Here is a 15,000-nt window from a genome sequence, read left to right as displayed (position 1 = left end):
TTTAATTTTGTTCTTTTAAGATTTTTACTTTATTTTCTGCGTTTTCTTTAATACATCCGATGATATTAAATTCATTCTTAAAGAAGTGATTCCCAATTTTGTTTGGAAACCTTGAGGTCTAAGCACCCTATATGTGTGTATATAATCTTAATTACCAATCATTCTAATAGTGCATTTATTTATGATTCTCTAGTTTTATTGAATTAAATCATACTACTAACTACTGCACTATGGTATCCACATTTTTTTATGGGACAACATTGGAAATATTAATAACAAACATTGCTGAAAATAACTTTGCGGATTTTATCATGGGACCATTGCAAATTACACATAAATAATACTAGCATGAAGTGTCGTGCATGGGTGTTGCACGACTGAACTTCTACCCGAGTGATCTGAGCATGTCACTGAAATAATACTCTTTTATTTCTCTGTTATTCTAAAATTCTGTCTTTAGTTTATAATGCATTTTACTATCTCGTGATCGCTATTTGGGTCCCGACCATGCTCTTAGGATCCCTTGCATCATCATCGTTTTTATTGTCATCGTTATAATCATTATTATCTTCGTTATCATTATTATTACTATTATTATCATTACTTTTGTCATTATCATTGTTTATTGTAGTTATTATCATTACTATTATTATCACAATCATTATCATTATTATCATTATCAGCATCATTTTTATCATCAGTATTATTATTATCCGTACTATTATCATATCATCATTATACTTGTTATTATTGTTATTAAAATCAATATTCTTATTACTATTTTCATCCCAGCTATTCTGTACAGGAGGCCGGATACTCAAAAGCATTTACCATATTGTATTCTCATCGGAAGGATCACAAGATCGTAAATCCTCAGGACATACTTCACCTGTGACGTCACATTGTAAAGTACATTGTAAGAAAAGCAACCTTTAAGTTCAAATTCCTAGTAATTCTTGAGTCAGATATCAACATCTTTTTGAGGAAGTGAAGGTGTACTTGATGTTTTGCGTTAGTATTAGCTAGAGGTCGTGCACATGGGCATAGGAAACAAGGGCACTTAACGACATATTTCTTTCAATGTGGTGCAAGCCTTCGCAAAAGCACAGGGAGGCGTATAAAGGTCGTTCCAACAGTGGAAATATTTTTTGATTGCCAATGTTGAAAGTATCTCTGGATATGATACGAAGCATAAAAAAAATCGAATTTAAAATGCAAGTGCTGTAGAACTTTTCGAATTATAACTGTCCCATTTTGAAAGCTTAACATTTTGTTTGGTCGTGAACCATAGGTAAGTGTGGTGGTTTAGGCCTGGAAATTTTGCGCGTTTTAACACATACTTCCCGGACAAAGGTGGTATTATTGATGCAGCTGAAAACATCCTATCAATGTTCAGTCCTCAAACTGCCGTTAAGTTTCCTGAACTCCCTGCTTGCTTTCAGATATAGTTCTAGGTTTTCTAATGCTCAGTCCCTCCACTTCCAGCATTGGGCCCGCCGTTTCGACTCTTGTGTCCGAAACACATGTCAGTACAAGTAAGAGGCATGTATTTCAAATAATAGTCAAAATTATCGCCCCACACACGCTTGAGCGGTAATCTTGGAAGTGCGTGTGTATGTGTGGATGGGGGGGGGGGGGCTGTAATCTCCTCTGGATATCTTTGCGAATATTCTGAGATAAGATCTTAACCTGCAGCTAATCAGTTATCAAAAGTGCATCTGATTATTCTGAACAAGCCATAGCGATTGGTAGCCATCTATTTATATGTTCTTATCTTTTGATAATCAGATAATAAGAAGACTGACCGGTTCTGCAGTTGAATTGACGACCATTGATCACAGTGATGTCGAATGGAGCTATATCATATAGACATTTACCTCACCAGAGACATATAGGGATACCAATTTTATAAAAGATTTGACAAAAGTTTCATGTAAGGATTTTTTCTCTGAAACTGCCATTTGTGGTATTGATATAATTTCCAAATGCGGTGACGACGTCGTGCATTCAGGTTAGCTAATCGAAGAACCTCAGTTTTGCAGTGATTTTCAGTGATATGGTTGTGATTCATCTGGGATTATCTAACCTATATGTTGCAGAAATGGCAGACCTTCCTGTTATACGAAAAGTGGATAATGTCCAGTGTCAGAGATATGATGTGCGAGTCCGCTGAACACACGACCACATTTGTTGTAGATTTGAAACATATCCATTAAGGAATCACAAAAAATACAAACACAGTAACGTGCACATAACAGAATTAATAAAACACTGCCACAAATTTTCCGTTCAATTTGTGGAGTGTTTTATTAATACCCATTAAGGTTCGGGGATTTTTGTGCGGTGAGTGAAGTGTTTATCATCAACCGAATACTTTTAGCTACACATTACAATATCAGATATTCGTTAAAAGTTTTTTATTCCATGAGTCCTCTCACCTGGACAAGTGGAGGAAAAGGAAACAGTCCTATGCTCTTTTTGACATTATAATTATCCATCTGGTCCAAGTTGTTAATGATTGAAGTTGTGTAGGAAAGAGTTAGTAGTAGCAAGTGCAACATCATTACTCACGTCGATGGCGTTGCAATTGCAAGAGAAGCTCGCTGGTTGCATTATAAAAAGATGTGTTTGGCAGTTACAGAATCTTCCCAAGACGCTCTTTGACTGATTCCAGACATTTATTGATATCCAATAATTGAATTGAAGCATCTGAACAATGATAATACTAACGGTATTAGTAATAATGTTAATGATAATAACAAGAGTAATGATAATAATTATGATAATCATAATAATGATAATAATAATAATAATAATAATGATAATAATAATGATGATGAAGATAACAATATCAATAATACCAATGATCATAACCTTAAATTCTGAAATAATGGTAATAGTACTAATGATGATAAAAATGATAACGATGATAATGATAAAATGATGGTAATATTAATAATGATAATAGTAATAATGATAATAGTGATACTAATGATAATGATGAAAATTATGATAGTGATAATAACAATAAAAAATGATAGAGATAACGATAATAATAGCAAGGATGATAATGACAATAACAACAATAATGGTAATTGACACAAATCATAAAAATGGTAACAATAATGTTAAGATGATAATGATTATGAATAATAATGAGAATGATGGTGATAGTAATAACAATTATGATAATAATGAGAATATTGGTAATAATGGCATTAATGGTGGTAATAGTAATATTACTACTTATAACAGCAATGATAATCTTGACAACAACAGTAATGATAATGATAATAGTAATGATGATGAATGATAATAATAATGATAATGGAAGTAATAAGAAGATAACGATAATTATGATAATAACAATAATAATGATAATGATATGATTGATAAAAAACAATAGTGATGATAATGATATGATAATAACAATATTGATAAAAGCAACAGCAATGATAATAATGCTGATAATGATACTGATAACAACATCATAATAATGATAGTGATAACAAAAATGATAATAGTAGTAATATTGATAAAAAACATTAATGATGATAATGGTAAAAATAGTAATGATGATAGCAGTAAGAACTCTAATACTAATGATGATAACAATAATAATGTAATTTATAATGATAATGAAAATGATAATAATGATAATGATAAAGACAATAATAATGATAATACTACTGCTAATCATAATGATAATAGTAATGATAATACAAATAATAATTCTACTCTTAATGATAATGATGATGATAACAATGGCAATAATAATGATAAACATAACGATAATCATAATAGTAATAATGTTTATAATGACAATGGCAATACCTATGATGATGATAAAAATGACAAAGGTAATAATGATAATTCTAATAATGATAACAATAAGGATGATGAGGATGATATTATCAAAATCATGATAATAATAACGATGATATCAATATTATTTTTGTGGTCACTTAAATGAGGGAAAAAGGGCGTATTTCGGGCCTACTGATAATGATGATGATAATGATAATAACCATATTGATGAAAATGATAATAACGGTAATAATTATCAAAATCATGATAACAATAACGATGATGATATCAATATTATATTTGTGGTCACTTAAACAAGGGAAAGAGGGTGTATATCGGGGCTATTGATAATGGTGATGATAATGATACAAATGGTAATAATATCAATAATAATAATAATAATAATAATAATAATAATAATAATGATAATAATAATATTAATAATAACAATAATAATAATAAATAATAATGTTAAGAAGGGGAAGAAGACTACATTCAGTGGTACTGGCTACCGTTAATAGTAGTAACAATAATAATGATAATGGAAATCATTATAGTGATAATGATTTCCATCAGCTATACTTATAATAATAATAATGATTATAACAATAAAAATACCGACTACATATCAAGGGAAAGAGGGCTTTACGTTGGGGCTAATCGCAATGAAGTGACAAAAACATCGAGGTTTGAGTGTTTGGGGTAAACACCGATGCTGTTTATGTGTGTAAAACTATGCACATGAGGAATGAGATTTGAAACCGAGTACTGTGTAGGTCTTGGGGGATGATTATAGGCTTTTTAATGGATTGACCTGAGAAATTGGAGTTATGTACTTAGTTGTATATTCATTTATACATGTATAGTAGTTTTATATATGGATATAACTGAACATAAATAGGGTCTTGGTGTAGAGAGGTAGATCATCATCGCAACAAAAACGTTATTTTAGCTTCTTCTTTGCAACAACACATCCCCAACAATACAGTCTGAGTATTCTGCCCATTCATAAGAGTCTTATTACTAGTGAATAAAACCCTGCCTTCTGCCATAGTGGCTTTCAGAGTCATTTTTACAGGCCACGAGTTAGTTATTTAATGATTAAAGGTACAGGATAGGATCGGTTGAGTTGACAGGATAGAATGATGGTTTTAAGATATCTAAGACTTTGGCATCTAAGCGTTTGTTCTTGCATTCGTATGAATATTCCAGTGTTACTACTAATATTAATTAATTACGACATGCCATAAGGTTGATTGTCGTGTGCCAAAGTAATGAAGTTCTGAGTTTTAAAGTGATGTTAGTTTCACCTCTCAAAAGCACTTTAGATAATTTAAATCTTGTTAGAATTTTAGAGGAGTGAATTTAGATGTAAAGAACTATACTTTGCTGGAACATAAAATAATTTGAGTCTGCAGATATGAGAATTTAAGTGAAAGGCAGTTTTCTTTGCATTGCATATATCCATGATTATATTCTAAAGATATGTGGTATTATGTTGGGAAAATGTTTGATATTATTTCTTTGACTTTGCTTATTATACTCTTTCATTGCTACCAGATATAAATGAATGTTTTTCTCTATGTTCTCTCTCCCCATCCACACAGATTTTACATAGATATCAAAGATGCCAACAGTAATCCTCCTAGATGTATCGCTTTCTATGAGTCGGAGTATAGACGTATCGACTCCCAGCCAAAATGAAGATGTAGAAAGCTTAGAACTGAGGAGGGATCTTGCTGCCCATGGATGCCACAGTCTGCTTGACCACTTTGCGCAGCATTGTAAATTAGAATTTGCTAGCTTGGTAAGGGTTATATTTCGTTATATGTTCTTATGTTGGGATAGATATGAAGAAAATTTAATTTGTAAATTGCTTTTATTAATATATTAATTAAAGTAGGATGATGATGGGTTATTATTGATACATTAACCTTTTTTGCAGATTTCCTTTTCATCTGTATACAAAATCCTTATGCCCTTTACAAGGGATTTTGAATCCATCAAAAATGCCCTCAATTTAGTAGAGGAAGGAGACAAAACAAGCATTGATGTTGGGCTGGTCGGTGCAGCACAGCATATCCTGGAAGAGTGGGGGAATGGAACTCCGTGTCAGGTAACAGTGGGACTGTGTCCCTGCACTTGCTTTACTTCTTCTTTTGTTGTCCTTTCTACTTTTGTTCTTGTTATATTTTATAACCTTTGTATATGAGTAGATAGATAGAGGACTGTCTCCTTTTTGTATATCTCTTACATATGTAAATCTTCCTCTCAGATTGTTTTGGTGACTGATGGTAATGCAGGGATAGGACAACATGCCCTCCAGAAGTCCCTCATGTCTCCTCATTCCCGAGGAGCAGCTCAGTTTCCTCTGCCTTTCCCGTTTCCTGCAAAGCTCAGCATTGTTTGCATCGCCAACCCAAGTGAACCAGGTTTCCAGGTAAAATCAAAATAAAACAAGAAAAAAATGCATAGAAAAGTAATGTGTAACTTTTTCAAGGGAAAGAGGGCTTACTTGGAATATTGTCAAAGCATTCTAGTTGTGTTCCTTGTATGTTCTTTGAAAAAGAGAGAGTTTATTAATCTTACCAGGTCAATTGTAGATAAAAAAGGAACACAACAGGATAGAAGAAAAATGTTCATTTTTGCCCAGATTATTAGCATGCTGTGTACTATATTCTTAATATTGGTTTCAGACTTCAAAACCTTTATATCAACGTCTGATTGAGTTGAATGGCGAGGGTGATATTCTTGTTCCAGAAGGTGGATTAAGCAAGCAGGTAGGAAGTAGTAATTTGTGTCAGTGCCTCAAAATAAGATACTATTTTTAGAATTGAAGATATGCTATTTTCTTGAATTCAAAATAAGATACTATTGTAAGATTGAAGATGTACAATTTTCTTGAATTCAATATGTCAACTACATCATCAACTTTGATCAATCGTGAGAATGAAGAAATACAAGAGGAAGTATATGAAAAAGATAAAACTTCAGTGGTAGTATTCACTTTACCAATGCTGCTTTTGTTTGCATTATATTTCAGTCGGTATCAGAATTATTTGATCAGCTGATTAAGGACAACTTCTCCTCCTATTCTGGAACTCTTCAGTGTGGGAACTTGTCGTCTCCCATTACCCTGTCACCCCCACCTCAGGTACTATAGTCTGTGTGGAACACTCTCATCACTTGAAACATTATATATGAAGTATACTTAGGCATAATTATGTGAACATAAACATTTATACTTATTTGGTCCTTATCTTCAAGCCTTACTGCCGTCACCATGATTTTGAAGTGATGCGTGTGAGCGTAGATTCTGCCATCCAAGTGCTGGGATTTCTGAATACAGGAGATGTGTCTTCACCTCCTGCCTTCTCCAGACATCTTGTGCTTCCCCTGTCCACTAAAGGTCAGTTTTATATAAAAGAATATACAGTTTGCAGCAATATATAGACTAAAATTTTTGATAAGAAGATGCTGTCATATGAATTGGTTAAATCTTCTTATGTTTATACTGTGGATATACATTTGTACATAAAGAATTTCAATATCAATGAAGTCTTTTTACAATAAAATGCAAGGAAGTTGAAGTTGCATGATGTTCAAATGATAAGCACTTGTAATTAATTGAAGGAAAGGCATTATTATTATTATTATTATTATTATTATTATTATTATTATTTTTATATTATTAATATTATTTTATATAGGAGGACAAGTTATTTGCAAAAGTAAACAATGCTCAGCCTAAGAGATTTTCCTAAAACAATAGCTTTGTTAGTTACATTACACTGAAACTGTAATAGTACAGATATTATATTGTAAGTTTCAATATGACCAGTTGTATATTGCACTCATTATTCTTTATATGGACATTGTACTGATATTCTATGTTCAGGAGACTTGGTGATGCTACCCAAGGCAGATGGCGGGAGTGATGATGAAAGCAGCGGGAACGATGAGGGGAACGAACCTTCTTTCTGTGTCTTGCTCCATGGTGGGCTAAAGGTATACATTTCTGATATAAATGTTGTTGTTTATGAGTAACAACTCAATTAACATATGTAATTTTTTCACTCTTCTAGGGTAAATTACCATTAAATTAGCGATATTAGCTTAAGGGTAATTTTAGCCTCTGATGCCAGGAAATTAACACATTGTTGTCTGTCTATAAATATGAATTTAAATTGGTTGGATAAAGAATCTGGTTCTCTGATCCTTCAGAGAGAGAACACGGTGGCTCTGTGTCAAGTTGGGGACAACTGGTATGGTATTCTGTATTCTTGGGCGGACAACAAAAAGAAGTCGAATTTAATGCTATCGATTTTTGTACCAGGTTAGTCTCTCTTTAAATGTTTTGTCGTATTGTAACAGCTGTAAGTGTTAACAGAAATGCTGGAAGTACATCTATCTTTGATTTATATTCTTGTCAGGAAATTACTTTATCTTTTTGCAATACAGGCAATGATGTTCTTCCCTGGATGGGAAAGTTAACTAATCTTGGACCAGCTTCGCTTTTGCCCACAAATCCATATGGACCAAATGAATCTTCTACACCTTTTCCAATAAAGGTGAGGTACTTTTTGCAGAGAGAAGTTTTAATAAAATAGTGTAGTTTCCTGTTAAAATGTGCATAACCTACAAACAAAGATATTGTAGGATTAATGGAAAGTCTTGAGGAGATATTTGCAGGCTGACCAGATTAATAGCAACTTGAGCAAGCATTTGTTTGAATTATGTGATTTGTTGAAGATTAAATATTTTAGGGTCCTCATACATATTTATTTTATTTACATATACATTTATATATAGATATTTGATATATTTGTTGCATATTGCTTGCTGTAAACTATGCAACTTACTGTAAAAAGAGGTTGAAGAATCTCATACACACTCTCACTCTGACTCACACTCTCACTCTGACTCACACTCATACTCATACTCACACTCACACTCACACTCATACTCACACTCACACACACACACACACACACACACACACACACACACACTCACACACACACACACACATACACATACACATACACACACACACACACACACACACACACACACACACACACACACACATCCACATCCACATCCACATCCACATCCACATCCACATCCACATTTTGCACTCAAATTCAGCACAACTTTAATGGTTCGAGACAGTCATTTAAATATGACTGTCATGACAAGTGCTGGACCAGCTGTCTCACCACCCTATGTTGTTTATGTCTATTACAGCTGATATCCATTGGTTGATGCTAACATATTAACTTGGATTACTTGCCCCCAGTTAATCAGAGAGTGTATTATTTTTCTTTTCTTCTTTTATACAAAGCTTTCTTTTCTAAAAAAAAAAAAAAAAAAAAAAAAAAAAAATGCGAAGTTCAATTTGTTATACACTTATTCATTAGCTGAAGTGCCATTTGTTTTAGTTCTAGTTTTTAACTTAAATCAATTATTTATTCTTATATAAGGTGATGAGATGATGTATGTTATATAACATCTTAAAATGATGCGTCCCCAATTACTGTGACCAAATTATTGCATTCCGCTAGCTATAAAATTAGATATTATCCACTGGGATGAATATCATACTGGGAGAGAAATTAATTTTCCCCATTAGCCATCTGAAATATTTTTATTTTACTAGCCCAGCCTATGATATGTAAACCAGTTCTAGTTTCTACACAGTAAACTGTTTCACGATGAGATTCACAAAATCAAACGTATATTCAATATATACAACGCTCTTTCCTAATGAACCTATCAATACGGCCATTTTTGCTTGTTTGATGTATTGTCTTCAAAAACTTCAATAACGTGGTCACGGTATACATCAAATTACTACTACAACCATCCCCGATGGAAGTGCATTAACATACCTGTGGTTATTTCACCATTACAGAGGTTCATACAACAGTTACCTTGTATAAATCCAGTCGTTTATCCAGTCGGTCGCCACTTGTGTTTCGTATCAGTGTTGTGACTATGGCAGTGCGAAAACTATGGTGGAAAAAACGAGACAATAATGGTAGTTCACTTCTGCATTCTGCAAGGCTGTACCGCATTTTCCTTTCATATTGTACTTATTGTTTCCTGGATTCATATTGTTTTTTCCTGGATTCATATTGTTTCGTTGCATAGTCGTGTTTTCAATAATTAGCCAGTTGGACTACTTGGCTATGTTGGTAAGTCACTACGGTAAAGAAATACCTGTCTCATGTGACCAGTGTGACCGGAGTTTGAGTAAATTTCGAACCATGCTTTGAAAGTATTTATGGGATTCGTACTGGTCAACGATGCAGAAGGCAATAATAACAGATATTTATATAATACAGGAAATATGGATTCTTCATTTTGGATCATGCGAAAGAATTATAGTCAGTATGATGTTAGTACATCGAAATGTACTAATTATTAAAGGCTTTGCATATCATGGTAGGTAAAGTACATAGACACATACAAACTTTTGGCATTTCTGGTGTAAAATACTTCATTTTTCTAATAGAATGTAGGTGTACAAAAATAACATTGTACAAAACTACCTTTTCCACTGGAAATTAAATTGATTTTCATACACTTACAGACTCTTGGTAAAGTAGATGAATATTTTACTACACCAATCTTTATTTGGGGCATTTTCAAGAAGGTTGTGATTACATTTTTCTCCAGTTCAATAAAAAGAAAGAATTGGGGCTAAAGAACATGTTGAATAATTTTATCTTATTTTAATGATAAAGATACTGCATGCTTAACGTCCAGATAGAATACAAAATAGTTGATATATTTCTTGGTGCACATTATATTGAAAATGACATTTGTATTAATATATTGCATAATTTTTCATTGTATTTTGATTATCCTGTACCGACATATTTACATGTATATACAAATGCGAACTGCCAGAATTTGAAGAATTCTAGAATTTTCGACTGCAGAAGCTCAAGTGATTGTACAAGAAAGATCGGTTGAGTAATTTAAAGTCTCTGTCATTTTCAGTGACCTGACACCAACGGTCATAATTGACAATCCCCACGTGTACGAAAACGAAGCCAAAACGAAGTTAATATTTGATTGAGGATAAGTAAAGCCTGGATGTAGAGACGAACTTCAAGGCCAAGGGAGTATTTATCAGTTTCGGTCTGTTTGAGACTATTGTTTCTTCTTGTTTCTTCCCTTAATCAAGTTTCAAAAGGTGTGAACTCGACACCCGGGTCAGCATAGTTTTGATGATAACACATGGGTCGATTAATTAAAGACAGACGTTAATAGCGGATTTGAGGGATGGCATAAAGTAATCAAAAAGGTTGCTAAACAACTTATGAAGGAATGTGCCGAGCAAATGTCAGTATTTATAGGGAAATCTACCCATCCAGTATCCCAAAGGAGTATTTAACACGAATGATTGTAATACCCTCTGACAATGATGTAGATACCCGCCTGGCTAAACGTTTTCCTCTCTTTGGTACAGGGATTGATATCGTTAATTATAAAATGGATGGATTTGTGTTATCTATCCGTGTATATACATCATCTAGAGAGCCTAGGGCGGAAAGAAGATTTCGGTTCTATTTTATTTCGGATTGCTGTCTGACTGTCCTTGGATCTGTCTTTCGCCGGCGAGTCAGTGGTACCTGGGTGTCCATGATAGAATAGAAAATGAAAAAGAAAACTTCAAATTATGTTAAAAATATATCCCTGGAGGAGTGATGCAAGGAAGCGAAATCTGTCCTGAGGGTGAAGCACGGCGAGAGCTTGATTGATTTTTACCAGTCTGACCCAGCTTATGTAAAAGCCGAGATGTTCAGTGCAAGTTTCTGCGCCTCTCTCTATCTTCTTGTCCCATCCAAGGGGACAGCTGGCACATCTCACCATCTCCTTTGGTTGTTGCTTCGGTATAGAAGGACAGCTAAATGTCTTGCTGAACCCGAAGACATCCCGGAGCATGTCCCACAATGGTACAATGAACAACGCAAGTTCGGTATGCATTCTCCCAAGAGAAATCTCTCTGGGTGAGCACTTTAGTTAGAAATTATGCTGGTTGGAAGAATAGCCAGTTTTGTGCAAGAATTTTATTCATTCTACTGTTGTGCTGTAATGAAGATATAAATATGACAGTCTTATACATTACAAGAAATGCAAAGTAAATGCAGAGCTAATAATTTTGATTTTCATTCACAACAATGTGCAACATAAAAAAGTATAACCCATCCAGCTATATAAAAGAATGCATATAGCGCGTCATATTTTCTTCAAATGAACTACTATGTAGCAGAACATTTTTTTTAAATAGTAAAACTAGGCGACCAGTGATGAATGACTCTAAATCCTCTTCACACACACACACACACACACACACACACACACAAACACACACACACACACACATATATATATATATATATATATATATACATATATATGTATATATATATATATATATATATATATATATATATATATATATATATATACATATGTTTGTGGTTTGTGTGTGTGTGTGTGTGTGCGTGTATGTGTGTGTGTACATATATATTTACACACACACACACACACACACACAAACATATATATATATATATATATATATATATATGTATATATATATATATATATATATATATACATATACATATATATATATATATATATATGTATATATATATATATGTATATATATATATATATATGTATATATGTATATATATACATATACATATACATATATATATATATATATATACATATATATATGTATATATATATATATAATTGTGTATTGTGTTTGTTTAAACGTAATTTATAAGTCAGAAGATTGATATTGTTAATGGGGAAACCGGTTGGCCTTTTAAACTTAATTAATATCAACGGGTACTGGTCGATTTTTTAAATACATCAGTGAACATTGAACAAGATTAAAAGAGTAATAAAACAAAATAGAAAATTAATGTTCGGTTATGCCAGTGATCTCTGCTTCAAAAAATGCACTATCACGTAGAAACTTATAACACAATAACACAAAAACACAAAATAACAGAGCATAAAGATATATCATCTGTAATTCACGAACGTGCACCATCAAATCCTAGAGTATTACGAAACGGGTTTCTCAGTATATTCCACAACGTTCCGAGAGTCACCATTGTTGAATCGGACATTTTTGGCGGGAAAGATCCTTTTTGGTATCCTTCTCTCGGAGGGTTCTTCAAGTTCGCCTTTTCCTCCGAAGTGATAACTCCAACAAGAAGACAATACTAGCGAGGAACGTCCCTGTGAATAGACTTCTGTTGTTAATGGTTACTGAGGTGAGAAATAGATATATAAGAGGATTTAGGATGTGTTGTATCTTTGTTTTAGCTGTATGTCCTGTGAAGAAAGAAAGAAGAAGAGTTTCTGCTGAAGATTTGATAAAGATGTGAAGGAAATAAGTCAGTGAAAGTATTATTTAACGATGGTCACTTGAGGTGTCGAAGGTGTGACATTGTGGTGAAGCGCGTGAGATTTCACAAAAGTTTTTAGGATATACTGTACTTTACTTTAATGATATCTTGGTTTGACGGAATGAGTGACTTGTTCCATTTACTAAATAATACATTGATGAATATTCTAAAAAAAAAGTACAATGAATACACTATATCTTGAGAAACAACATTGAGAATATTTAACTTCTAGAATACAAAAACTTACAACTTAACCACATTATCAATAACTTTATAAATTCTTTACTACTAGGTGAAACATGCAATGCCTTCGTAGAATACAACAGTACTTGCAACTCAAACACAGAAACATTTTAGGTTATAAATTATAAGTGAAAAAAACAACAACAATACCTTCGTACTTTTGATTCCAAGTTTAATCATATCAAATACAACGTAAATTAATCATAATCTTAAAACACAAACACATCAACCAATCAAAAGAACCAATCCTTTCAAACAAACATCAACACAACTTCCACTTTAAAAAACAGAAACAACAAAAAATATTAAAAAAGAAAACGAAATTAATACTAACAGAATCACCCTTACAACTATTGTGCTTCCCAGTACCATCACTATAAGATAACAATCACCTGCACCATAGAGAGAAAGGACACCATAAAAATCCACGAGCTTAAGAGGCCTCAGGTTAACAGTAGAGCCGAGGAGAGACTCTTGTTTGAGGCATTCCTTGGCGTACAGTGTCTCTCTCCTTACCAAGTAGTCCAGGATTCCGAATTCCTTTAGGTTACGAATACTGGAAGAGGAAAGAGGTACTGCGTTAAAGAGGGAAGGAATGTTGCTTTAGAGGAGAGGGAAAGCGCTGAAGAGGGAAGGGGGACTGCGTTAAAAAGGGAAGAAAGATTGTGTTAGAAGAGAGGGAATGTGGTAAAGAGGGAATAAAGATTGAGTTAAGGGGGAAGGGGGGTTGCGTTAAAGAGGGAATAAAGATTGAGTTAAGGGGGAAGGGGGACTGTGTTAAAGAGGGAAGAAAGAGGAAAGAGGAAAAAGGGATAGACTTAAAGAGGGAAGAAAGACTGCGTTAGAGGAAAGAGGGATCGAGTGAAAATGGGAAGAAAGATTGCGTTAGAGGAAAGAGGGATCGAGTGAAAATGGGAAGAAAGATTGCGTTAGAGGAAAGAGAGATTGTGTTAAATAAGAAAGTCGGTTTGATTCAAAGAAGGAAGAGGGATTGCGCTAAAGAGGAAGGAAGAAATGCGTTAAAGAGGGAAAGAGGAAGATTACGTAAAACAGATCGAGAGAATAATTAGGTTAGATACGAAAGGGAAAAGTAGAAATACGGTAATTATGGAAAAAAAGAGTACGAGCGAAATGGGAATTAGGTTAAGCTCGAACGTTTTGTTTTTTTAATTTCCTGGGAATTAGAAAGACTAATTGTATTACATACAAAATAGATTGAAATCAAAATTACAGTAAAGAGGAAAGAGAAACTACTTTAAAGAGCAAAGCGACCGAAAGAGGAATTAGGTTAACTTGACTTAGACGAAAGGGACACTTTGACATTACGAAAGAGAGAGACGTCTTTTTCCGTTATACAAGAAAGATGTAGAAGGATAATTTTTAAAACTGAGTATGAAAGAGGAGAAAGAGGAAATGTGATAACGAAGATAGAGACCATTAGAGACGAATTAATAGTTCTGGACACTAAATTGTAATATGAAAAAGACATTACGCCATT

General features: G+C 33.4%; 2 protein-coding genes across 6 annotated transcripts in view; one reads left to right on the top strand and one right to left on the bottom strand.

The window, feature by feature from the left end:
* Positions 1-8,509, top strand: part of LOC122255847 (integrator complex subunit 14) — a 10,024-nt gene extending 1,515 nt beyond the window's left edge. The window contains exons 1-11 of one of the 5 annotated variants that reach the window (XM_086530828.1): positions 1,839-1,933; positions 2,100-2,343; positions 5,415-5,614; positions 5,753-5,923; positions 6,083-6,247; positions 6,504-6,587; positions 6,851-6,961; positions 7,075-7,216; positions 7,706-7,815; positions 8,032-8,143; positions 8,269-8,509. In XM_086530828.1, the coding sequence (XP_086386954.1) occupies positions 5,435-5,614; positions 5,753-5,923; positions 6,083-6,247; positions 6,504-6,587; positions 6,851-6,961; positions 7,075-7,216; positions 7,706-7,815; positions 8,032-8,143; positions 8,269-8,417 (1,224 nt within the window). In that variant the 5' untranslated portion in view covers positions 1,839-1,933; positions 2,100-2,343; positions 5,415-5,434 and the 3' untranslated portion in view covers positions 8,418-8,509. Of the gene's footprint in view, positions 1-1,810; positions 2,012-2,099; positions 2,344-4,500; positions 4,580-5,414; positions 5,615-5,752; positions 5,924-6,082; positions 6,248-6,503; positions 6,588-6,850; positions 6,962-7,074; positions 7,217-7,705; positions 7,816-8,031; positions 8,144-8,268 lie in introns of those variants that run through there. The other 4 variants (XM_086530824.1, XM_086530827.1, XM_086530825.1 and 1 more) reach the window with 4 other exon arrangements.
* Positions 8,510-11,900: 3,391 nt separating this feature from the next.
* Positions 11,901-15,000, bottom strand: part of LOC122255845 (uncharacterized) — an 11,408-nt gene continuing 8,308 nt past the window's right edge. The window contains exons 5-7 of the mRNA XM_086531012.1: positions 13,872-14,105; positions 13,653-13,659; positions 11,901-11,911 (exon numbers count right to left, since the gene is read on the bottom strand). Of these exons, the coding sequence (XP_086387138.1) occupies positions 11,901-11,911; positions 13,653-13,659; positions 13,872-14,105 (252 nt within the window). The remainder of the gene's footprint in view (positions 11,912-13,652; positions 13,660-13,871; positions 14,106-15,000) is intronic.

This window comes from Penaeus japonicus, unplaced genomic scaffold (genome assembly GCF_977035675.1).
Source record: "Penaeus japonicus unplaced genomic scaffold, GWHDUDI00000001_assembly GWHDUDI00000034, whole genome shotgun sequence".
Lineage (NCBI taxonomy): Eukaryota > Metazoa > Arthropoda > Malacostraca > Decapoda > Penaeidae > Penaeus > Penaeus japonicus.
This window is presented reverse-complemented; position numbering and strand designations above follow the sequence as displayed.